This window comes from Pteronotus mesoamericanus, unplaced genomic scaffold (genome assembly GCF_021234165.1).
Source record: "Pteronotus mesoamericanus isolate MK-2021 breed Mesoamerican mustached bat unplaced genomic scaffold, CSHL_Meso_final scaffold_651, whole genome shotgun sequence".
NCBI lineage: Eukaryota > Metazoa > Chordata > Mammalia > Chiroptera > Mormoopidae > Pteronotus > Pteronotus mesoamericanus.
The window spans coordinates 37626392-37653085 of NW_026555325.1; the positions used below are offsets into that span (position 1 = coordinate 37626392).

General features: G+C 36.9%; 1 protein-coding gene across 2 annotated transcripts in view; it reads right to left on the reverse strand.

Annotated features, from left to right (window-relative positions):
- PDE11A (phosphodiesterase 11A) overlaps nucleotides 1-26694 on the reverse strand; it is a 330569-nt gene that overhangs the window by 203891 nt on the left and 99984 nt on the right. For both annotated transcript variants that reach the window (XM_054562350.1, XM_054562348.1), the window contains 3 exons: nucleotides 24863-24952; nucleotides 19428-19568; nucleotides 2419-2483 (listed from right to left, as the gene is read on the reverse strand). In XM_054562350.1, the coding sequence (XP_054418325.1) occupies nucleotides 2419-2483; nucleotides 19428-19568; nucleotides 24863-24952 (296 nt within the window). The remainder of the gene's footprint in view (nucleotides 1-2418; nucleotides 2484-19427; nucleotides 19569-24862; nucleotides 24953-26694) is intronic.

The following is a 26694-nucleotide window of genomic DNA, read 5'->3' on the forward strand; positions in this document are numbered from 1 at the left end:
GATAATCTGATCACTGGGGTAGTTGTCAAGGATTTGGTCTTAGTTACATGGAGACCAAGAGGAGACGAGCCATGACAAAGGAGTTAGCCACATAAGACAATAAACAGAAATGATGAATCAGCAACAAAACTGGGTTTTAAAAAAGTCTCTAAGGACTGTGTAACACTGAGCAAGCTTTGAACCAGAGTTCATCAGAATTGAAATAGTCCCCTAAAATACTGCTGCATGAAGCCACAGTCATTACCTTCTAAAGTTATCCTATTTGAATGATGTTCCAGGCCTGAGGTCTGGAACACTGTCTACAGTGAAGATGTTAAGTGATGAAAGGTTAAAGGAAAGACTTACGAGGTGCTGAGAGCAGGCTGTGATTTGCAGACTCATAGCCTGTTTCAATGTCTCTTCTGTGGCCATTGGTGAAATAAATGCTAGAGCTAATTGTCTTTTTCCTTGTAAGTCCCAATAAATGACCAGAGGATTCCATATTGACAAGAGGAAAATTACTAGACACTGCAGGAAAGGTCTTCTGAGATAAATGAACATTCTACATTAATTTAAAGGCCATAAATAGAATGATGAAGAGGACTATCTCATAATGTCAAAGTTCAAAGGCACTTTTCAAAAGTCTTTTAAAAGAAAATCTGACCTTTCTTTTTTTATTATTACAAAGTTTGCCAAGGGCAGTCTGGGCCTTGGGTCATTTCATTTTGACATGGAAGTCCTTTTGGCATTAAAAATAATCAAAAGACCAGAAATATTTAACTCTGCGGGGACTACAAGGACACATTCAGCAGTATAGAAAAGAACAATATTGAAGCATTAGGATTTCAAAGGTTGTGTTTTAATAATTCCATACAGCTTTTCCCCCTTATATATGAAAGAGAGAACTTATCTGAGGTCATGACTAGCTAAAGGAGTAAGCAGGAATAGATACTTTTTTCTAACGTATTTCATGTAATTTTACACAAGGTTTTTAGAAAAATGGTTGCATGTACCATCAGTAATTTTCTATGTCTAAACATGTTTTTTAGGTACAGATTAGCTAACATTATATATAGATATAGACATAAATACATTTTCCTTAAAAACAAAAACCTTTTACAAAAGGTCTCTTCTTTCCCATTTTAAAGTGTAATTTACAGACGGTAAAACTTATCTTTTTCAATGTACAGTTCTGTAAGTTTGGCAAATGCAGTTGTACAATCATTACTGCAAGCGAAATATACAATAGTATCATCACAACCCAAATTCCCCGGTACCCTTCATAGTAACCCCCTCTTTCCGTAACCAGTCCCTGACAACTACTGATCTGCTTCCTATTCTTATAATGGTGCTTTTTCAAGAACATCTTATAAATGGAATTATATAGTATATAGCAATGGCCTCTTTTAAAATTCATGCACTTGATAAAAAGTGAAGTAACTCAATCAAGTGTCCATTTTGATTATTGATTTCTATTTTCTAAACTTAAAGGCAATGATATAGAAAATCAAATTACCCTTGAAACAGGTATTACCCAGGGAAACTTTTGAACATATAGATCTTTCCCTAAAGATCATTTTCAATGCATTAAATCAAAATACCTGTTTGGGTTCTGAGAATTTAGTTTTTACCAAGTTCTCCAAGCTTGATTGTGATTGATGAGCAAGGTTTGGGAAATATTAACCCAATAGACATTCACTGAACCTTGGTTTTCTCCTGTGTTGTGCAAGGGTACAATGTCTACTTCATAGGATTATCTGGGGGTAGATGCGTATAAAACACTTAGAATAGTACCTGCCACACTTAGCACTCAAAGAATGGAAGCTGTTCATCATGCTGTATCATTATCACCATCATGCTGTCGTGAGCACTTTACTTGTCCTTCTCCATATTTCTGCATTTTGGTCAATTTTACTATTTTTAGCCTTTCCTTTAGATGTGACAAAAGCAGGGAGAACCCTTTTTTGTAGCAGCCCAGCTGTTATTCAGGGCAGTGCAAAAGCTAACAAAAATTCACTGATGGTTCCCATCCCTCACTTTTACGCTGTTACAGCCTCAAAGATACCAATGGGGACAAAAAATGAATTACTGGAAATGCTCACTCTTTTTCCCCAGAGGATTCTATTGCCCAAATGTAAGAAAACAAAAGGGAGGAAGAGAAATGAAGAGCCAGAATAAAGTAGAAAATTAGGCTGGTTGCACAGTTAGGAAATAATTAAACATTGACTCTATTCATTAGCAGTTTTAGATGGATATACATGTATTTTTAAATTATAGTTTTTGTTTAAGCCCTGAAATACAGAACAGTAATGACATTTGGCTGTACTTGCTGGCCTCAAGAAATAACAACTCCTGTCCTCAAAGAATATATGCAATGATGCCAACACCAAGGACCACAGGCAAGGATCAAAAGGCAAATCTGAAACTCACAAGCCGTACCTGTTCTCAGCGTCGGCACTGCACTTTGGGGACATCAATTCAAAGGATTTGGTAAACTTCACCACCTGCCACACAGAAAAACAATAAATTCTCGTCAATTAAGGTTTTCTCACAGTTTAAAACAACACAATAAACAGTTTCATCTTCATTATGACTATTACAATAATTGGAGATTAAAGAGGGATTTTAAATTAAGAAATCTCAAGGGCTGGGAGAAAATTCTTTCTACATTGTGTAATTTATTTTTATAATAACATACATTTCAAAGTTTTATTACATCTTACTAAATACATATATTACATATATATTTTTACAATCAGGTGTGTACTATTCTGTGGTGTTCAGGTAAAGGGACATCTCATTTGAGTAGAATTTTTTCTTTTTTCTTTTCTTTTTTTTTTCTGCTGTTGTTTTAACAACCCAATCACCATCCATGGAGACAAAACACCATTCAGACAGGATGAAGCCATCTTTCAACCTGAAACTCCTAAAGCTTGTGGTTATCATAGCTTGTCGTGGTTCTCAGGTGAACGTCTTGCTGCCACTGCCCAGAGCGTAAAGAAGAGGGAGCCACCTTCTTCAAAGACCATTCCCACTGTGGGCACTTCCTCCCTGACCTGTCCAGGGACAATGGCACACCCGTGGGAAGAGCTTCATCAAGATTTTTTGCTTGGAAAGGAAGTTTATGGTCACAAAAAAAGTGAAGGTAATGTTTCCTATTATTATCTACTGTTGGGTTCTTACTCTAAACTAGGCCTTACTTATAAATCAGAAGTTTCTTTGACTCTTTAATGTCCTCAATACAAGTCTGTAAAGTTTTTATCTTCAGTATATGGATGAGGAAACTAACCCATACTTTTTTTTTAAAAACCTACTCAGTTTCATACAACGAAATGGGGAAACCAGGATTAAAGCAGATCTTCATGGCTCTGGAGTGCTATTTCTTTCAGCAGCACTAAAAATTTTGAGTAGAAAGGCACCATTTCTGGCCTTTCTTTTTTTTTTTTTAACCAAATGCACTACATGATAGAAAAATGAGTTCCTTATCCTGAAAGGGGTCATCTGAATGTCACTGGATGCGTCCAAGGCTGACATTTAGATCTGCCTTTGCCAGATGCAGTCATGCTTCAAAAACCTTCTAAATTAACCACTTACCAGGAACTGATGGGCACCTGAGAAATGATTTGAAGACTGAAAGTAGATTAAATATTTAAAAAGACTTATCAGTGAGGTAGTGAACTCAAACTAAAAAAATGCAACGTTAGGAAAGGCTAAAAGAAAAGCCCATCACAAAGAAAATTGTGTGTGACTAGCTGAATGTAGAGCTGTGTCAATAGCTCACCTGGAAGGAAATAAACTGAACTATAGAACATATTTCATTTCATATTCTAATGTGAACTAAGCCTTTACAAACTCACTTGTTGTGGCAAATGTTAGTTTCCCAAGATGGCACAACAATATCTCCTACCCTACATCCCTCTCTATAATGTGACCCTGCCACCCTGCCACCAAGTGGTAAGCTTTTGTTCTCTTTCCTTGAATCTAATGAGCTTCTGACCACTTTGACCAACAGAGTCTACAGAAGGGATGCTATGTGCCTTTTGATGTTGTCATAAGAGGCAATGCAGTTTCTGCTTCTTCTGATGGAATACTTTTGCCTAGACTCCTGAGTCATCATGTAAGATGTTCTACCCTGAGGCCACTATGTTAAAAAGGAGAGGCCACAGGTAGCTGCTTTGGTCAGCAGCTCCAGTACTTAAGCCATCCCAGCCCAGACACCAGACATGAGAGCAAACAAACCTTCTGCTGATTCCAGTCCCAGCCATTAAGTGACCTTCATCTCCATGTTTTTCCAGCTGTGGCCCCAGATGTCCTGGAAAGGGGCAAGTCATCCTTCCTACATCCTCTCCAAATTTCTGATCCACAGGATCTCTGATCATGTAACATGGTTGTTTCAAGCCTTTAAATTTTTAGTATATCACACAGCAAAAGTAACTAGAATGCTTATCTTGAGGACTTAAACAGAAACCAGCCACTTAGAAATCCTGATCCAGCTGCAATACTTTGGGGTCTCATAAGGCCAGGAAGCCACAGAGAGATTATTTGCTCTCACCAAATAATAAATCCCTCAAACTATATCTTAAATTACTCTTAAAGTTAAAACTATAGTAGGATAAAAAAGTTGAAAGGATTTCTTTTCATATTTTATTAGAAGAGACTTATTTTTCACATGTTTTAGGCTGTTGCTATGGACCGAATGCTCGTGTCCCCCCAGACTCATAGGTTGAAACTCTAACCCTCAAGGTGATGGTATTAGAGATGGGGCCCTAGGGAGCTTTAATGATCTTGAGGATGAAGCCTCATAAGGGCGTTCATGCTTTTAGACAGAGACAGAGAGAGCCTGCTTCTCCTTCTCTTCTGTGCCATGCAAGGATGCAATGAGAAGATGGCCATCTGGAGACAGGGAGAGTGCCCTCACCACACACCAGCTGTGCCTGTGCCTCCACCTTGGACTTCCCAGCCTCCAAGATGGTGAGAAATGCATCTTTGTTGTGTAAGCCACTGGGTAGTCTCTGATAATTTATTATAACAGCCTAAACTAAAGCAACTCTATCATACCATTCTATTGCAAATCCGCGTGAGGCATGTTTCACACATTATGGGCAATCCTTTACATATATGTCAACTCTTACAACACCCCAGAAAAAGTATATATTATTATCCTTATTTTATTGAAGATAAAGCAAGGCTAGAAGGATTAAGTGGTTTTTATGGAAACCATACCTTCGATACGTTGCAGAATTGGACCTTGAGCCCTGCTGACTTGATCGCCCAGTCCCCAGGTTCCCCGCTGCTCACTGCTCTCATAAGCACGAGCAAGAACAGCAAATTACTTGAACATGACTCCTTCACAACCAGAGTAGTTAGATAGAGTCTGCCATTATTTATTATCTTACAAGTAAAACACGTGGCTTGATAGAAAACTAACCACATTACCAATAAATATTAATTGTTTCTGCATTTGGAAATCAAGAAGGATATATTTTTTTTTTCATTTTCTGACCTGATAGATGTGGATTAAGCTCTCCAATATTACTGAGCATACTTCATTGGGCTTACTTTTTACTGTTGGTCAAAACACTTTACAACTCTGAAAGGATAGGTGTTAATTTCCGAAAAACTGATAGCAATGTAAATTGGGTTATAAAGGAGGAGTAAGTTCCCCTTGTGGGGTCTTTAAAGATCACTCTAACTCAGCCACAGAAATTACACTTGAAAAGATATGTGAAATTAAAAAAAAAAAAGAATTATTATCCTCATAGGCCTTAGGGACGGGGCTTCCCATGCTCAGAGAATCACATAAAGTCACCCAAAGCCCAAATTTTGGTCCTTGCAGGCAGGGAAACTGCAGAGCAAAAATCCGTGCGGAAACTGCCTTTATTGAGGGTCGTGGGTAGGGTAGCTTGTGGCACTCGGGAACCATTTCCATGGGGTAATTGAATGCAGCTGGATCACACAGACAGCAGGGAAGGGGTAAACTGGAGAAGTCATCCTGAGGCCTACCACTCAGACACACATGTTGAGGATGGGGACCCAGAATGGACAACAACTAGGTAAAAGTTCAAAGCAAGCCGGATGGTTGCCAGCACACGAACCCACTGAGGCAACAACAAACTTTTCTTACATTACACACATGATTTTTTTGCCCTAGAGCTATGCCAGTAGTTTTATCTAAGTAGAAATGTAAATGATTTCTGTGCCATAGAAAAGATAAGCCCATAGTAAATATGATGTTTTCCTGGATGATAGTAATCATTTAAAAAATCTAACCTAGCAACCTTATGCCAACATTCTCTCAGTGCCTGTCTTAGAACTGGCTTTACCAGCTTGTTGGTTTCCCTCATTAATGAGTTTACTAAATCTTCGATACATGTTTGCTTTAGATTTGTACAAAGATTAAGTTATTAACATTTAGAAAACAGTTTTTTGACACAGCAAATACGTATTGTCTGTATGTGTCAGGTAGAACAATAGGCACTGAGGCTACACCTGATAAAGTGAAAGGAAAAAAACCCCATGTGCCTGGACCTTACTTTATGGTAGGGGTTTAATTTGCCCTGGTTCCTCAGAAGTAGTGCTCCCTGGAATAATTAGTGAACTGCTTCCTGTATCTTAAGAAAATAAATGTGGGAAATATCCAGAAATTAAAAGAGAATAAAAATCTTTTAAATATGTACATATATTTTTTTAAAAGCTGCTGAGGGATAGTGGCTTACAAGATGACAAAAAATGGAATAGAAAATCCAGGAATTTCATAGCTATAAAATTTATAGATCCAGAATCATAAAGAGAATGGGTAATGTTTTCTAAAAAGGAGCTCTTGATAAAATGTCAGAATGTGTGAATTCTTGAAAAATAAAAGAGGAGCTTTTAAAAAACTACCAAAAGGAAGAGACATGTTTTTCTAAAATGTTAGAAATTTTAGTTCCAACATAAATCACATTCTAGGGGAGAAAAACTCAAAGTCTAGCATTTTGTTTTATTTCCTAAATTTGTGTTTAATAAGTAAATGAAAAATCAAGGATTATTCATCTTTCAACTTTGGTACTCCATATCATGGAGAGTACTAGTTATGGCCCTCAGTAAACCATGGTGTGCTGATCAACGACCCACTGGGTCCATGAACCATGGTATGGACTCTGTGTGTAATAGAGTTAACCTTACCCAAAGAAAGGCCTGGCCTTTGTCCTTGGCTCCTGAGAGGGGACTTCTAAGCCCTCAGAATGTCTAGCCTTGATAAAAGTTTCTTTATTTACCCAGGTGCCTTGGGCCAGCCAGATAGGACCAATGCCATTCAGACTGGGGGCTTTGAGACACGCCCACAGTGTGGTTTAGGGTGGGATGTTTGGGTCACCTGGAGTCAGTGAACCTGTGGAGGAGAGGAAGACTGAGATCAACTAGGTGCTCTCCAATATTACTGAGAATACTTCAGTAATGTGTGTACCAGTAGGTGGCCAGCTGGGTTTTGGTGATCAAGCCCCAGTGAAGAATCTGGATGCCAAGGCTTAGGTAACCTTCCCGGTCTGGCAGTACTTAATGCATGTTGTCACACATTGTTGCTGGGAGAAGTTAATGCTATCCAGGACCCCAGGGCAACAGGACAACTGGAAGCCCCACTTTTGGAACCCTCCTGACTCTGCCCATGCGTCTCTCCTGTGTCTGATTTCAATCTGTATCCTTTCCTATAATAAACCATAACCATGAGTGTAACAACTTTCAGTGAATTCTGTGAGCCCTTCTAGCAAATTATTGAGGCTGGGATGGTCTTGGGAACCCCCAGATGCGTAGGTGGTGGCATTAGTGAGTGCAGCGTTGTGCACTATGTTCCCTAACTTCACACCTTGTGTGTTAATTCTTAGTTCCTACATCTTTAGAAGAAAAATGAGGATAATACTAATGTTGACTGGTCTTTGGTTAAATATTGATTATCCAATGTATATCAAGTAATGAATAGTATAGTTACCAAAATAATAGTAAATAAGGTCTCTAACTTTTAAAGAATTAATGTTTTGAAGGGAAAAACATTTGATTTATGGGTCAGGAAAAGTTTCTTGATCAGTTGATATGATTCCTTTTATTAAACCAAATGAATTAAATACCTATTAAAAATTTTTTTACCTTGAGTTTTAGGAAGTTCAGAGCAAAGCTTTAGGTTCAAAGTTTTATCTTTTCTTTTTGCAGCATAGCTTGATTTTTAGTTTGTTGATTTGGTTTAATTTTGTTTATAATACATATTTTCTCTTTTCTCCCTTTTATTTAAAATTTTGCCTTTCATTCTATTATGTGCCTGGCACATGATAAGCATTTGGAAAATATTAATTCACTATGAATTTTGTACGTTTTTGCTTAAGTGTGCCTTAAATGCTTTTTAAGTGTCAAGTAAAAGTATAGACAAAGAGGAAATGAAGTACTTACATAACTGAAAACTGAATGAAAATATTTTTACACATGAAATAATATAAATACGCTTATGTAAAACTAATTATTTTTGAACAAAGCTATTATGGGCCATGGAATTGTGAGGAAGAGTATTTTTCAGAGGTATTGAAAGGGGATCTGGAAAGGTAGGTAGAAGAAATACAATATGGACTTCAAGCTGATAGCAGACAACAGGAGAATAAAAGAGGAGCAGACCTGAGTCCCACCAAGAGTGCAGTGAAATAAAAGCAGAACAATGAAACTGTGAGGACCAACTTACTGCTGCCTATAAGCCAGATAAGATCAAGAAAGTGGCAAAACATCGGCCTCGGTTCCATAAGGTGTATAAAGTTAGTCTGTTTCCAGACCATCTGAATATGAAGGGCTTCAAATTCATTCTAGAATGTATCTAAGATTGTCACCAAAATCCTACTCTGAACTCTGTATTAGTTTGAACCCAGGTATGTTAGTGGAAACCTTTTACACATTCTCTGAATTTAGGGCAATCTGGCATTAGGCTTACAACCAAATGAACCCTCAAAGTCACCGGAATTTTGGGCCTTTAAGTCAATATACAAAGGGGCCCCAGCTCACGTTGAGAACTGCAAGATGAACACCAGAGAAATAATACAGTTCTAGAGATAAAGACTGATCTACCTGCCTCTCAGACTTCTAGAGCAGGGGTGGGCGAAGGATAGCCTGTGGGCCAAGTCTGGCCCACCATCTGTTTTTATAAAGTTTTATTTTAACAGACTAACCAACTCATTAATTTAAATAATTGTCAATGGCTGCTTTCTATTATAACAGTAGAATTGAGTAGTTACAACAGAGATCATATGGGCCATAAAGCCTAAAACATTTACTAGCTGGCCCTTTATAGAAAAAGTTTGCTGATTTCCAGTCTAGAACCATCTTTGAACCAAGTCAGTTATATACTTTCTGTTAAAATGTTAATGACTGATGGTAGATTAATGTATTCATGTTCCCATGTAATTCACCTATAATTCAGAAAGGGTATTCCTGGTGTCAGAATCTGAAACAACATCGCGATGATGGAAACTTTAGGCACCAAGGCAAGTGGTGGGGGACATACTTGAGGACATGAATATGTCCCCATTCACATTGGGCAGCCCACTTTAATTAAGCCTGCTATCCTGGGACAATTATTAAAAGTGCCCCCCACCTTTTCACTCTCAAATGTATCTTTGAAAAGCAAAACTCTAGTAAATCATGCTTCGATTTATATTTTTAAAGGAATTTATTAAAAGTGTAATGTGTTCAAGAAAAAAATTATTTACAGTCAGATACCTGGGCTAAAAAACAAAACATCAAAAACAGTTAAACTATTTTCATAAAACTCAATGTGATATATAATGTCACTGTGGAGATTATGACTAATAAAAACAGATGAAAGTGTAAATGAAAAAGAATAGAATTCATGCTTTACTCTTGACTTGGACCAATTGTAGGGTTCTCAGTTTCATTAATTTTTTAAAATTTATTTTTTAAGTTCAATTCCAATTGTATTATAGATGTACTAAGGGAACACAAATTAAGTAAGTAAACACACTCATGTACACTAAGTAAAAAAAGAATCTTATAAAAGAAACACCGGAAGTGGTTTACAGGTCAATGAATCTGAACAAGTGGTTCTGAGCTTCTCCGGCTGTTGATCAAGCCCTGACTGCTGCACCCTGAGGAAGGCAGCGCGCATGCCCCTGGCAAGGAAACAAAACAGCCCCAAGTGTCTCTGCCTGTTCTTTGGAAAAGCTCCATGGACAGAAGTCTTTTTGATTTGGTATTTATCAAGCACTAGTTGGCCTGGTTTCTCTCCATTAAAAAAAATTAAAAACAACCTAAAAAACAAAATCTATGCTCAAACGGATATTCCTGCCATCAAAAAGAAAGTAGAAATAATCTACTAAGTAATCACCATTTCTTTTTTTTTTCTTTTTAAGGGTGCAGCTTGATGAATTTTTTAAAATTTATAAATCATGTTTATTTTATTACAGTTATCTCAATTTTTTCCCCTTTGCCCCCTTCCACCCATCCTACACCCACCCCCGGCTCCCACAGTCAATTCCCACTCTGTTGTCCATGCCAATGGGTCATTCATACATGTTCTTTGTTTAGTCCCTTCCCCTTCTTTCCATCGTCGTCCTCTTTTCCCCATCCCCTCTGGTCACTTTCAGTCTGCTCCATGTTTCCATGCCTGTAGTTTATTTTGTTCATTAGTTTATTTTGTGGATAAAGTCCACTTAGAGATGAACTCATATGGCATTTGTCTTTCATCAACTGGCTCATTTCATTTAGCTTAATATTCTCCAGTTCCATCCATGTTGTCACAAAAGGTAGGAATTCCATTTCTCTCTCTCTCTTTCTTTCTCTCTCTCTTTCTTTCTCTCTCTCTTTCTTTCATGCAGATTGATTTTATTTATTGTTTTAAATGTCAAAGTTAATTTTAAAATACTTAAAAAATTTAAAACCATTATAAAGTCTCAGCAATTAAACCAACATGACCCCAGCACAGAAATAATCAAGTAGACCAGGAAAATATAATGAGCATTCTAGAGACAAATGTATATATCTAACATTGTAATATATGATTAAGTTGATATTTCAAATCAATGGGTAAAATAAGGCTTATTCAACAAATAAGGTGCATGGGCCACCATTACTTGAAATAAAACAAATATAAAGCCCCATTTCACACATTATACAAGAAATATTCTAGTGAGTTAAAAATCAATATATAGAATCTAAGGAGTTTTAGGAGAAAACACAAACTAATATTTTTCTTACCCTGAAGTAAAATATTCAAACCCAAAAGCTATAAAATAAGATATTGACAATATGACTATATTAAACATTTCAGACTATACAGTAATATACATATAAAAAAGTTAAAGGACAAGTAATAGAATAGGAAAGTATTTGCAACACATCTAAAAAAGGGTTAATGGTTTGTTTTTCATTAAGTTTTCTTAATCCTCATTTTTCCATAAGAGAAGTACTCTAACAGGACAAAGGTGTGAAGTAAATGATATCCACTACCATCTTTCTTGATAAATTTCTCAATTATCCTGATGTGTAATTTAATTATTTGTTCATTCAATTAAAATTTATCAAATAATTAGTGTAACAGGTACTGTTATCTCACAAGGCAGTACAAAGAAGAAAACAGTTCACACATGTAACACTTCACTGGTATGTATTAAAAATGCTAGAAGCACACAGAGGAGGGTGTTGAAGGAAGGGTCACATGAACTCTGTCCTAAAGGGTCAGCAAGAGTGCCCTAGGCTGAGAAGTGAGGAAATCTTCCAAAATCAGAATATTGCTAGAAAACAGAGCACTCAAAAGAGTTTAACTGAAACTAATTCAATAAAGGGACTGATGCAAGTGAAGGCTACTTTGTAAAGCAAGGACTAGCAACTTCAGAAAGCAGCCTGAGGTCAAAGGGAACACAAGAGAGTGTGAGGGAGAGAAGGAGGCACGGAAGTGGGGAGAGCATTGTCACTGGTGCCGTGGAGGAGCTGGACCTGTGAGGAGGGGCCTTGGAAGAATAAGTACCCCCAACTTCTTTCCTCTCCTTCCCTTGAATCTTCTGCTGATCCCTCTTGTTTGTAAAACTCAACTGGAAGCCAGAAAACAAGAAAGCCGAAGTGGTATAGTACGTAGAGATTAGCTTTCAAGGGCACTGAGCTAGAGAGAAAGACTGACAATAGATGGGGAGAGGCAGTGTTTGCAGACAAGTTCGTACAGAGTTGCATTTCATCTGAGTCCTATGCTTCCAAAAAACAGTAGTGATCGAGACATCCCACTACTATTTAGTCTTCCAGAATTGACTAACCTCAAAGGACCACTCTACGTTAGCATATTTCAAAATAAAATCTGTCTCTTTCATTCCTCATGACTCCCCTAAGATGCACAAAATGACGCAGATAACTCCCTTGTCTACATGCTTCTGCAAAACCCCAGAGACCTTTTCTTTTCTTTGAGACGTTCCTTATTAATGAATGTTCTCCCTATCCCAACCTCCTGGGGGAAAGTATTTCATTAATTGCCTGGTGCATCTTGTCTTTCACAAGACCTGTATGTGCAAAGATACAGAAGCAAATACCTGCACAAGCTAACCATGGGGAGGTGGAGTACAGGAGGAAGAAAGGGATAGAGGGAGGCTGAGGACAGACAAAAGAACCAAAAGTTAGGTTGACAGCAGAGGCGATGGACCTTGAATGTGGGCAGTTTGAACTTTATTGTATAGGCAACAGACAGCAAATGTTTTGAAACACAGAAGAGTCAGGTGCATGTTTTTAAAAAAAAACTAGAAATAATAGTAAGAATTGATGGAAAAGAAGAGTGTCCAGTTTGTGATCAAGGACATGAGGTAGGAGGAAGATCTCAAGGTCAGAGATTAGTAAAGGCAGAGTAGAGACAGTGGTAGAAGGGATGAGGAGAGGGGCCTAGAAATGATGTTTCAACATAAAAGCAATGAACTCAGAGATAACTGAACATAGATAATAAGAACGACTTAGAAACTACTCTGGTTTTTAGCATGAGTTACTATGGGATGATGGTTTTATTAACTGAAACAGAAAATCTAAGAAGTGGTGAAGATTTGGGGCAGGATGTGGTAGAGATGGTCTTTGAAGTTCAGGAGTTGGAGATTTTATATACAAATATTATTATACTGTTTATATATTATATAGTTTATATGTATAAAATATATACATATAGTTATGTATACATACACATGTATACATACATGTACATGTACATACATGTAACACATATACTTATATTCAAAATGTATATGTAACATATGTGTGCCTATACATATAATTAACATATATAAATGATATATTGTTCATTGCTTTTACACTCAACTCACATCATTAATCATGTATATATGTTAACATATCATATAGATCATATATATTTAACATAAATGATTAATTATATAATTATATGTCAATACAGAAGTGAGCAAAAGTAGGTTTACAGTTGCATTGTGACATTCCTTTGAGTTAATAGTTATTGTAATAATCATAATCTGCATATCTTTTTCCATATGAATAACTATAAACCTACTTTTGCCCACCCCTGTATATTAACTCAATTCACAACTTTAATCATGTATATATGTTAAATATATATCATATCATATCAAATATATATCACATAAATAATTATGTGATATATATTATTTATCATATATGCTATATGATACTTATCATATGATACACATAAATATATCTCACATATATCAAATATACATATTATTTATCATATATAAAACATAAATTATTTATGATGTGATTTATGTTAACATAGTGACATAAATATTAATAAAGTTAATTAATATGTGCAAATATACAATATGATATATTATTAATGGCAAGTATATGTACATATATATATACTCACCAAATAATCATCAGAGATTTTCTAGATACCTTCTATTTTGCACTCTAGAAAAAGCACTTGGAACAAAAATCAAACAGAGCTAAGTTAGCTTTCTTAGCCGGAAATAGAAAGTTTAAGAAAGATGAGGAAATGAAAAGAAAGGGAAGTAGGAAGGAAAGCCTGGAGCAATTTTTACATTCCATTTAGGATGGAGGGGATAGAATTATAGGCTGCTCCGGATCAATCAGATGATCCTCACTTCATGTCTTCCTCTGAAATGCTGGATTCAGGGAAGATCATCTAGTTCAGTGGCTTAATTATACATATATTTCATAAAAACCAAGAAGTTAAGGAACATATTAGAAAATAAGTGTAGGTTGTCTTTCATGACTTAGAAAATAAACTCCAGGAGCTAGCCTCATATTTTTAAGCTCAGCTATGGAGTATTTCATGGAGTTCTGGACAGCAAAATAGCTGCCAGCCACCAGGATGATCCAGGAAAAAGAACACTTGTAAACACTGGTGCTGAGATAGTGCCTTAGGACAGGAGATTAAAATGGCTCCATTTGCTTTCCTTGACTAAGCGCAGAAAGAAACAGAGATAATAGTAAATACATGAACTAGAAAGAAACTAAGAGTAGTGATAGAAATTGCTTAGACAGGTTCATGGAATGGAATAACATTAGCAGGGAATATCCAGTTCAAAGGACTAAGTATTTCCTAACGTTGACAGGAGCTAGCTATGGAACAATCTTTTTAATTTTTTTCAGTCTAGTGGAAAATACCATTGACACAGTCACTTGAAATTGATTGACTGAAACACTGAAGAGAAGCAAAAGAGGGTAAAATATTAATTTTGGCAGGGGAGAGGGCTAGCAAGGCATTTCTCATTTCTATTTTTGGCATCCACTGAATAACCTGATCAGTTTACACCTGACTGGCCAGTTTAAAGACTATAAATGCAGTCCCTAAACACTGAGTTAAGAGTATGATCAACCAAGCTTCAACGACTAGATTTAAATTATTTTCTCTCTTTTCCCCTCGAATGTAGAGAGGCCATAAAATATCATACCTCTGCAATAACCAGTTTTTTAAAAATATTCAAATCACAAAAAATAATTAGAAATTTGTTTCCTAGAATGATTATAATATAATAGAGAAAATCACAAGTTATTTTTGGAGGAAGAAAACTTAGAGCATATTTTTTCCTGAAATTATGCTTTTTTTTAACTGTAAAAAGTAGTGTATGTAATGCTATTAAAGATGGTGCTATCAATTCATGCTTTGAAACATTTGTGCTCTTCAAAAAGCAGAGCAAAGATTAATAAGTACAGAAAGAAAAAATTAGAAAGACATCCAGAGGTTAAAAGGAAAAGAGAAGGGGATTCTCTCCCTTCTCTTAGTTATATGTCACTATATTACACGTCACTATATTAGCACTATATTGATGAGAGAGGAGTGACATATTAATATTTATATGTCACTATATTAACACTGTATTAATGAGAGAGGAGGGAAAGAAAGATCTCTGAGGCATAAGCCTTCAGACAGAGGCCAGCTGTGCTCCAAATCCAGAGAAGGGCAGTCAATGATGACTGGAATTTCAGCCCCTGCTGGGGTCTGGGGTCTATAAGCGTCCCTCTGAGGCAGATGACTCAGCTTCACCTCCAGAAACTGAACCAAGCTGCCTCCGGTTTAGTGTAATATCACCATATTACCACATAGCAGGAGACCCAAGCCATCCATATTGGACCAGGTTCTTGACTACGGGCCAAGGAACTGTGCAAACTATTAGGGAGGAAGAGTACAAGAAAGAATGAAACAAAGGCACAAACAAATGAACAAACACACTTTCCCACAAAAATAAGCTGCAGTCCAAATTAAAACACATGTACAATTAATACAGGAAACTAAATCAACATCCTACAGAATTGGACAAGATGATATTGATAAATGTCAGGCTGATGATTTGAACACACCCCTGTCTAAGAATGACAGATGAAAAATAAAAATATTAAGAATATAAATGATTTGAACAACATCATTCTGTTCTTTACTAATGGATCACAGAAAGTCAATGGGAAAAGATCCTTTTGGGAAACACTTTCCTCCCTGAGAAAGAAAAATAATGTGGAAAGAAGTCTCCCCTTCTGCTTCCCCTGATATAGAGTTCTCTGGTGGCGTGTTGCCTGGAGCTGCGCCCGCATCCTGGATGATGAGAGTCAAAGCCAACTGCTGAAGGCTGACCACGGAGACAAACACAGGAAAGCGCACAGAACCGGGGTTCTTGCTTACATCGCCCGGCTGCTGCACAATCCCCAGAACGGCCTCCTGCAGACCTCTTGTTATATAAGATACAAATCTTACTGTTTAAGCCATATCCCTCGTATATTCTATTACTTGCAGAAATCTCCGAAATTGGATCTATAAATTAAAGCAATTTCAATCAAAATCTCTACAGAGTTTTTCATGGAAATTGATAAGCTCCTCTTAAAATCTATATGGAAGAACAATAAGCCAAAAATAGGCAGGTCAATTTTAAAGGAGAACAACATTGAGGACTTGCCCTATCATATGCCAAGAGCATTATAAAATTATAGAAATTCAGACTGTGAATCGGGGGCAGAAACAGCTCAAGAGACCAGTGGGACATAATAGTGATCTAAAAACCAGACTCAGGTATATATGGAAACAATATGAAAATGGCATTACAAAGTGGGGGAAAAACAGTTCTGAGGCAATGGTTTTATACACACACACACACACACACACACACACACACACACATTCAGCTTTACATGATACAAGAAATAAGTTATAGATGGTTATAAAAAAACATAAATATCAGATGGGTTAAAGAAAATATAAGAGAAAGTCATTTTACCATGGAGGTGAAGCTGTTTTAAAAATCAGAAAGCACAAATCAAAAAGAAATATTGATAAGGTTAACACATCAAAATTAAAATGTTGCATGTAACCAAGTTACCTGTTGGGAGAGGCAATCCACACAGGCCCTGCGTGTACAGCCCTCCTGTGTGAGCCAACACTGCACAGCCCTGACCTCTCTGCGTCTGGGTCCTTTCACAGGATTGTGTTTGCAGTGAGCAAACGTGGAGATAAGGTAACACCTCTCTCCAAACAGCAGGCTTGATACCCCTCAATGGAAAACGAATGGATTCTCCAAGCATAACATTCCTTTTTTGAAATTGCATGTGCAGGAATCTGTTGCCCCTATGGCACTTTGGGGGACATGGGGAGCCAAGACAACTGTAATGGTTTACAATATAAGGTTTACATTTGCTTCTACAAGTATGTGAGACACCATTTTTGCCTTAGTTCTACATGTAGATACATTCAATACACAATACTAGCCTTATTCATCATGTCTTACTCCATGCCTTCTCCATCAATTGCTTGGCTGGATATCAACTACTCATGTCTTTCAAGAAGGACAACTGGAACTATATTTCCTGAACTCTTTCTTGTTCATTTAAAAGTGTCTGTCTATGGCTTATATAATTGAATGTGAATTTGACTGGATTTAAAATTGCAGGGCCACATTTTCTTTCCCTGAGGACTTCGTAGTTACTGCTACACTTTCTCCTGGCCCTGGAGAATGGTACAAGGAAGTCTGGCGGGAATAAATCCCTTCCAATAGGTGACTTCATTCTAGAATGTTTTGATTATCTTTGAAGTCCTTTAATACTGAATGTGTTTCAGTGTTAAGCAGTCAGTACCAACTTTTCCAGAAATAATGTGTTATTTCAGTCTGTAAATTCAAATTTGCCTTTATTTCAGTACAATGTCCTTGTGTTATAATTTTGAATGTTTTTTTCTGTTCCATTTGTCATGTTCTCAGAGACACCAATTATCTTTATTTTGGACTTTCTTTATTCTGACTCCATTTTTTTATCATTCTCTCTTAACTTTTTAATACTGTATTATTTTCCATTTCATATTCAATTTTATTCTTCTTGCCATACTCTTCATGTTATATTTTAGAGTTGTCTTTTCTTCTCTCTTGATGTTTTTAATGTAATATTTATTTGATGTTTTAAATGTAATATTCATGGTTATGTGGTCCCTTGGCCACTTGCCCCCACAGGGTCCTGGGATTGACTCAGGGAACCCTAGCAACTGCCCCTTCTTGCCTTTGCTTAGTGAGAGCCCACAGCCTGCCAGGCACCAAGGAGCACCCCCACCCTTTCAGGGGCTTTAGAGTCAGGTGGTAGGGGAGATGCTAGCAAGTCATTCAACTTTCTGAGCTTTATATCTCACCTACAAAATGAGGATAACAATAATAATATTTTTCTTATAAGGATGCAGTGAGGATTAAGTGACTTCAAGTGTTTCATAAAGCTAACCAGAAGTACTCCATAAGTATGGGCTGTTTTATGAGTGAGTGAGTGTGTGTGTGTGTGTGTGTGTGTGTGTGTGTGTGTGTGTGTGTGTGTGTTCTACTAGGGTTCCACAGAGGGTTACGCAATCACAGGATATTTGGAAGACTATTCTTCGTTTAAACCACACCTGCTGAAATAGAAAAAACCTCAAGCTCTGCTAAACTATGGGGAAGCCCTCCTATGCACTTTAAACATACATAGATTTTCTAAAAATTTAATGTTGTAAGTTTTACAATACTTATCATATCTACAAAATTTACCCTAAGGTTCTTTTTCTTTGAGAAACACAAACTGAAAAGAAAAGACAATAACCTTTCCTAGGTAAAGCACAGTAAAATATTCTCTGAGGTATTAAAACAGCACTTAATTGCTTGACAATTCTTGGTCTTTGAAGAGAGTTCACAGCAAAAATACCAAATTGCTGCTGAGGGTTTGTTTACACACTTAACTTTTAGGAAGGTAGATTGATAATGATCATTATTTTCAATACTGTTGTGTATTTACCTAGCAGGTTCTCCCAAAAGAGCCAAAAGGTTGACAGAACCTGACAGCTGAGGTGAGGGAGGCCTAAGTCCTTGAACCAGCTTGATGCTTACTTTGGCATCACAGGAACCCCTGCAGTGAAGAGGAAATGAGCTCCCTCCCTCTGACTGGATGCTCTGTGCACTTCAGAAGCAACAAGACAAATCTCTGCTGCACAGCCCAGCCCTGCTGAGGCTGGTCACTCCACTCAGCTCAAGAACAAGCATGCATGCTCCAAGAGCCAAGTGCGCTGCTTCTCCAGTGTTAGCTTGCTCCCTCCTCCCAGTAAGAAGACTGGAGCACTGTCTAGACTGAAATCCATGCCCATAAATACTGAGGGCCTGACTGGAAGAGTAAGATGGGAGACTGGCACCTGAGCATGTCTTCTATTCAGCTCTGTGAGATTGGGTCAACCATTTAATCCCTTAGTTTCCTCATCTGTAAACACATGGCACCGAGACAGATCTCTAAGGTCCCCATCAGTGTAAGAGTCTATGTTTCAAATGTGACAGCAAAACAATACTGAAAATAGATGTAAAAAGAATGAAAAATTTCATTTGTATAAAAAGTCACCTCATGATTAGAAGAGTCATGAAAAGAGTGGTTCAAGTCACAATTTCACAAACTTAATTACAAATAAATGAATCTTTATTCCAGTAACACAGTCTCCAAGTCTACATGACAGAGAAAAGAGGACTTACTGGTGATTCAATGTCCTCTAGGAGTAACACAGAACAGCGCTCACATTTCAGCAGAGTTTGGGCCCGATGCATTATCTTCTTGACAATTTTCTCCAGGTCAGTCTGTTCTTCAAAGAGGTCGTTAACCACCTCTAGCAAAGCCTGGGAAAGATGAAATGGATATATTTAGGTAGGTAGAGGACTGAATAAAAATATTGTTTTTTCCCCTCAAAATTCCATTTAGTCTCTGCTGTAATAACATACATATTTTTGTATGGCTAATTTTTAAAGCATTTATGATTATTTTGACATGCCTATTTCCATAATTTTATTTAATAACTGTCTTGAATTGCAAAATACAACTTGAGAATAGTTCCAGTCCATATAATCCCATCTAATTCCCACATACAGCTATATATGATTATGATTATATCCCATATAGCTAATGACTATGTGACCCATATAGTCATTAATTATAAGCTTCTCCCCCACCCACACACAGTAGTTTCTCTGCAGTGTGACTAAGTATAAACCCAACATTTTATAAGTAATGAATACCTGATTCTCTCAAGAACACGTTTATTTCAGAAAATTAAAAAGCAGCTCTTCCTCACCATCAGGAAGAAATAGTTTCATGGTCAAATTTAAGACTCATTTTCACTAATACACATCTCTCACAGAAGTCTAAAAGAATTATGGTGGCCAATGCTAATTCAGTTCCAGAGTCTTCCAAAAATATATACATATAAAACCCCCATTAATCCTTCTGCACAAGAATTATTTCTTCATTGCAATCTGTCCAGAAAAACATTTGAATACTGTTATACATCTCAGGAAAGAAAACACCATAAAAACAGCAGAATGAAAAGAAAAACACAAATTCTTACTTAAAAACTGTGAACTCATTTGAAAAGCAAATTGTAATAACCCGTTATTTTATACAGTTATTAGCTTGTAATCTTTGCATTGAAATAACATTTATTTGGAGTTTTTCATTGCATGGATGTTTCCAGAGATTTAAGAATAGTGGGCTCAGTACAGGTGGTAGATATTATGCTGCTATCAAAGAGCAATCAGAAAATTACACAGCCAGTGAATTGGCCAGAGGGTGCTTTATTCAATAGAATTTAATAAGATGTACACTCTCTAGTCTGACATTTCACAAAAGGATTTCATGGGGTTTCAAATTCATATCTATTCAGGGAGATGGTGTTGATCATCATCCCAGGGACATGGCTAATTTTCAACTTCAGCAATGAATTCGATTTGTCCTGAAACTATTTGAAAATATCTTCTCTGAGTTTAATCAGGTAGAAGAGAATTCGAATGAGTTAATGGCTCTATGAAATGAGTCTGGTTCACTGAGCATCTAAAACAAGACCAAATATCCTGGGTAGTGTTTTCTCTAAAAACAGCTCGTGAAAATGGTTAAGAATTGTTCTATGATCCCAAAGCAAACAGGAACACCAGGAAGTGAAAAAAGTTTTGAGTGCATCTTGACAATCTTGCATTCGGACAGCAAATTATTGTAGAGGTCAATGTATAATTTCATATTCAAATATAACATCAAAGATGTGGCAATTGTCTGGATAATTACCAATAAAATTCCCTGTTATTAAGGAGGAAATGTTATTTCTTTAATCATCCAGACTATTTCTTCAGATGGATCATATTAACTGAACAATTATTTAACTTTTCAATTTGTTGTGACTGCGTGGATAGGGCCTCTGGGACCCACACACAAGAACATTTATCTCAGAGGAAAAACTCATCCTGCTTTGAGTCTTGCACTGACAAATCACATTATAGTAACTTTATTGTTTCTAATTAAAAATTGCTGCTGTACTAACAAGTAATAAAAGTTTTTCAAATAACGATGCAGTCTACCTCGAGAATAGGAGAAAAAGAGAAGATCTGGGATGATGTGCAATTCATCAGGTACCTCGGAAGCCTTTCACACAGTTGAACACTCCCTGTTCCCTGACTTCATATGCATTTCCCCTCCTTCCTCCAGAGACTTTCTTTTGCTCCAGGCCTCATCCTTGGATCTCTTCCCTTCTCATATCCACACATTGTCCCCCAGATTAATCCAACTAACAACGTTTTAAATACCACCTCGATGCTGATGGTTCCTAAATATTAATCTTGAATCCTGATCTCCCCAAAAGTTTAGATTACTTTACTCAACTGTTTTTGTATAGTCACCATGCTGAATATTAGGTCCCCAGAATTTATTCAGCTTACAATTGAAAGTTCATACACTTTGACTAGAATCTCTCCATTTGCCCCACACCCCAGCCCTGGCAACCACCAATCTCTGTTTCTATTAGTTCTGCTTCTCATAGATCAAACATGTAAGTGAGATCATACAGTATTTTTCTTTCTCTGACTTATTTCACTTAGCACAATGTCCTCAAGATTCATCCATGTTGTCACAAATGGCAAGATTTCCTTCTTTTTTATGGCTGAATGACATTTTTAGTGTGTGTGTGTGTGTGTAGTATATATAGTATATATACACACACTATAATTTCTATACTATAATTATGTGTGTGTGTATATAGTATATATATACACTATAATATCTTTATTCACTCACCCATCAATGGACACCTAGGCTGTTTTTATATCTGGGCTATTGTGAATAATGCTGCAAAGAACATGAGGATCCAGATATCTCTGCAAGATAATGATGTAATTTCCTTTGGATATATACCCAGTAGTGGGGTTGCTGGATTATATGGAAGTTCCAAATTTTAACTGTGAAACTTCATACTGCTTTCCATGGTGGCTATGCCAATTTATATTCTCACAAATGGTGCACAAGATTCCATTTTCTCCACATCCTTACTCACTTATTATCTCCTGTCTTCTTAATAAAATTCATTCTAGTAGGTGTAAGGTGGTAACTCATTGTGGTTTTGTTTTGTATTTCCTTGATAATTACTGATGATGAGCATCATTTCATGTACTTTTTGGCTATTATATGTCTTCTTTGGGTGGGGGGAATGTCTATTTAGATGTTCTGCCCATTTTTTCAATTGGATTATATGGGGGTTTTGCTATTCAACTGTATATTTTGGATATTAATCCCATATCTAATTTATATGGCTTGTAAATATTTTCTCCCATTCCATAGGTTGTCTTTTAATTTTGTAGGTTGTTTATTTTGCTGTGCAGACTTTTTAAGCTTGAGGTGGCTTCATTTGTTTATTCTTGTTTTTGTTGTTTGTGCTTTTGTGTCAGATCAAAAAAAATCACTGGAGATTTTTCCCTATATTTTCTTCTAGGAGTTTTACAGTTTCAGGTATTACATTTAATTCTTTAATCCATTTCAAGTTAACTTTTGCGAGTGGTATAAGGGTCCAATTTCATTCTTTTGCCTGTGAATATCCAGTTTCCCTAACACCATTTATTGAAAAAAAATAATCTTTCCTCCATTAAGTATCTTTGGGTCCCTTGTCAAATATATATGTTGACTGTATATGCGCAGATTTATTTCTGGGCTCTAGATTCTATTCCACTGGTCTAGGTACCCGTTTTTGATGCCCACACCATACTGTTTTCATTACTATAGCTTTGTAGTATAATTTGAAATCAGGAAGTATGATTCCTCCAGTTTTGCTCTTTATCAGAATTGCTTTGTCTTTTTGAGCTCTTTCCTTTTCACTCTCTAGACACACAGACCAAGTGTTCTCCTGCCCCAGGGCCTTTGTATTTAATATTTGTACTGCCTGCAATGCTCTTCCTAGATCTTTGTATGGCTTTGTTCCTTCATTTAATCCAGGTCCCCACATAAATATTATCGTCTTATAGAGACCTTCTTAATCACTCTCTGAAATAAGCATCCCCTCAAACTATTCTTCAACAACCAGTCTCTATCCCTTTATCTCACTTAAGTTTTTTTTATAGTACTTATTGCTACCTATACTATATTATTTTCTGTTTGCTTGTTTATTGTCTTTTGTACCCACTAGAATAGCAAGCTCTCTGAGGCCCAGGACTTTGAACAGTGTCTGAATAAATATTTGTTGAATGAGTAAATGAATTGTGCCGCACATGAAAATGTAAAGCTTAATAATGCATGAGGTGTCCCATAGGAGTCCAAAATGTAGTCAGAGAGGATGGCCATCGATGTTATACAGTGTGATAAATATCCATAATAGAACAATGGCAGTACATACAAAGAAAAACAACAACCAAAGGAAGGAAGATTACCTAGAGGTCTGGGCTGGGTCCTGAAGGAAATTCAAGGCAAATCGTAGTCGGAGTCAAAAGGTGGACATGAGGCATTGGAGACAGAAGGTAAAATGTGGGTAAAGGTATGAGAAAGTGAAAAACATAGACTGTTTTTCTTGAAATGGGGTCCTATATTGCTGGAGTGCCAAATGAAAGGGCGGGGATGGTAAAACATAGGGCTAAAGATGAAAACAGGATCCAAGTCAGAGAGCAGGCATGGTATGCTATGCAAAAGGAGATGGCTATAGTAGTGAATTGTGTTTATTTGTGTACTGTGAAATATTCGTAAGTCATAATGCTTAGCTAGTGCAACTTTTAATCAATTTGATTACCAATTAATTGAGGGGTTCCAACCTGTTAAAACATCTTCTTGTTAAATATATTTCAAAGTTGTGATAGTAATTTCCCTATATTTAAAAGTATAGTGAGCCTAATATAATTTAATCCCTATCTGATAATTTAGTATTTTTTGAGCATCTGTCTTTGTTTTTTATTTATTTATTTTTAGAGAGAGGGGAGGGAAAGAGAAAGAGAGGGAGAGAAACATCAGTTGGCAGCTTCTCGCATGCCCTCAGCTGGGGACTTGGTCTCAACCCAGACATGTTCCCTGACTGGGAATCAAACCTGTGACCTTTTGGTTCACAGGTTGATGTTCAATCCACTGAACCACACCAGCCGGGACATGTTTTATTTTTTTAACTATTAAACTTGTGGAGTATATGAGACCCATCCCTCTGTGTGTGTTTCTTTATAGTCCTATAAAATAGTGTTTACATGTTGTACAGCTATCTTATGATAGTCCTCCAGAAAACCTTTCAATTCAAAAACAAAATTTGTGAGGTAGGGTGAAATCATTTGTAACATGCCTTGCTTCTTAATGGAATTGAATTGTAAAAATGTTATTAAATTGTGTTATCATTTCAAAGCTATAAGTAAGCAAGACAGTATCTATTGCCTTATAGTATAGATGTGAAATCAATTTCCTTTTTAAAAGAAGCTGAGACTATTTCCTCCAAACAACAACAAAGAATTTGCATCTACTTCATTTGGACTCATCGCTTAAAGGGATCTTCAAGCAATGGACTTAAAGGATTATACAAATAAAAAAGATTCCTAGACTATTCAAAGATCATCTGCCGTTTTCAAAAGACATAATGACTCACAGACTCTAGAAACACAGATTTTGAGGTTTGTCAACGATGTTTCTTTTTACTCACCCTGCTTCTTTCATATTCTTTCCTTGAAGCAGCAAATACCTGAGCATTAGATATGGCAATTCCACAAAAAGGAAGATACATCTGCATAACCTGGGGACAAAGAGAGTATAAAGAACGTTGAAATATCATTGAACCAAACTCCACATTTCCTGACTATACCTGATTGCAATACTTTTTTCTCCACCACAGAAATTGAATATGGAGTTGTATATACTAGTAGCTTAACTTCAGAAAGTATATTTTTCAGATACCTATAAGATGGTCTTACTATAATTGTTAACTATAAGATTGAATCAAGCATTATGTAAACACAGTCACATCTATGAAAACATGAAGTGAAGGAACATATGATGACTATGATACAGGAACTGGGCCTAAATCATCTTTGCATGCCATCTATCAACAATGAAAAATGAATAAAAGAATAAACTCTGATATATCTAGAATTTAAGACAAGTGCCACACTCAAATTTAGAGGTAGGCAGGATATAAGTCAATTTCTTTATACATATGTATCTATAGCAAAGATCTCAGCTTGACCCAAGAACTCTGTCAGCTACAGATTTAAGTATGCCTGTTAGGATAGGCCAGTATGAACTTAGGGACTAGAGAGCCTAGGAGCCACACGCAAAAGAGCTAAATTGTGTCCACTACTCTGTTGACATAGTGAACATGACTGCAAATTGGTAGGGTGGTCCTACAGGAGTTTGTCTGAAAAATGGTGAGGGATTCTTTAAGAGAGTGCTCCTCCTATGGGAAGGAACAGGTGTGATGGGCCTGATGAGAACAAAGACTTTGCATCACTGGGTTTCTGTCTAGGGATTTTCAGTACTGCCTGGCACTCTCAATCAAATTCAATTTCACAATCTCGAATTCCAGAGGAAGAGAGAATGCCCCAAGTAAAAACCTAAGGTATTATTTCCCTAAATCTTCATAAAGTAGGTCATTGTGACAATGACATCTCTTTGAGACTTCTCTAAAGCAGAGGGATAAGGGCACTTTCTCTCTCTCCCCCCCTTCTCGCTCGCTCACTCTCTCTCTCTCTCTCTCTCTCTCTCACACACACACACACACACACACACACACACACACACTCCATGATGCCCGGCAAAGAAATCCAGCAGTTGCAAAACTGAGCAGTTTCTACCATGCTCAAAAGAGGGCAATGCAGTGCTCACAGGTGGGGGAGGGGTGAGAGCCGCATGAGCACATCTGCCCAGTGGTAGGCAGACATGAGACACTTCTGGGACACCCAGAAGGGAATGACCTGGAGGGGAAGGTGATTTTTGGGGAGGTCTTGAAGTGGACAAAAGATGAAGAGAAATTCACATTCCTTATCATTTTTTTCCTAGGAAAATCTTGCTTTGGCGACCTGGACATACTTCATTCTGACTTAGGGTCCCTGAAAGTATTTCAGAATGTTGTAGAAGCTAATCCTGTGACCCAGGTCTTAAAGAAGAAAGGGAAAACAGTGGGATTGGTATTAAGTAGAGGTATAAAAATCAATGGCTTCATTTCATCTTTTTCAGGATGAATTTCTTTACTGAATTTTATTCAAAGTAAACTAGTATTTAACGAAGGCCTGCTATATGCCTGACACCATCACTTTATTTCTTCATTTGAATTACACATTAACTCCTCACAGAGGAACATTATGTATGTGTTAGAGATCAGGAAACTCAGTAACCTCCTTAACTCACACAGGAACTCAGGTTCATCTAATTCTACAACTGATGATCATTACAACATGTTGCCTCCTAGAACTAGATGTTATTTCTTTCACCTCCTATTTTCCTTTCCTTACTCTTACTCCTCATGTCTTAAAAAGTTTG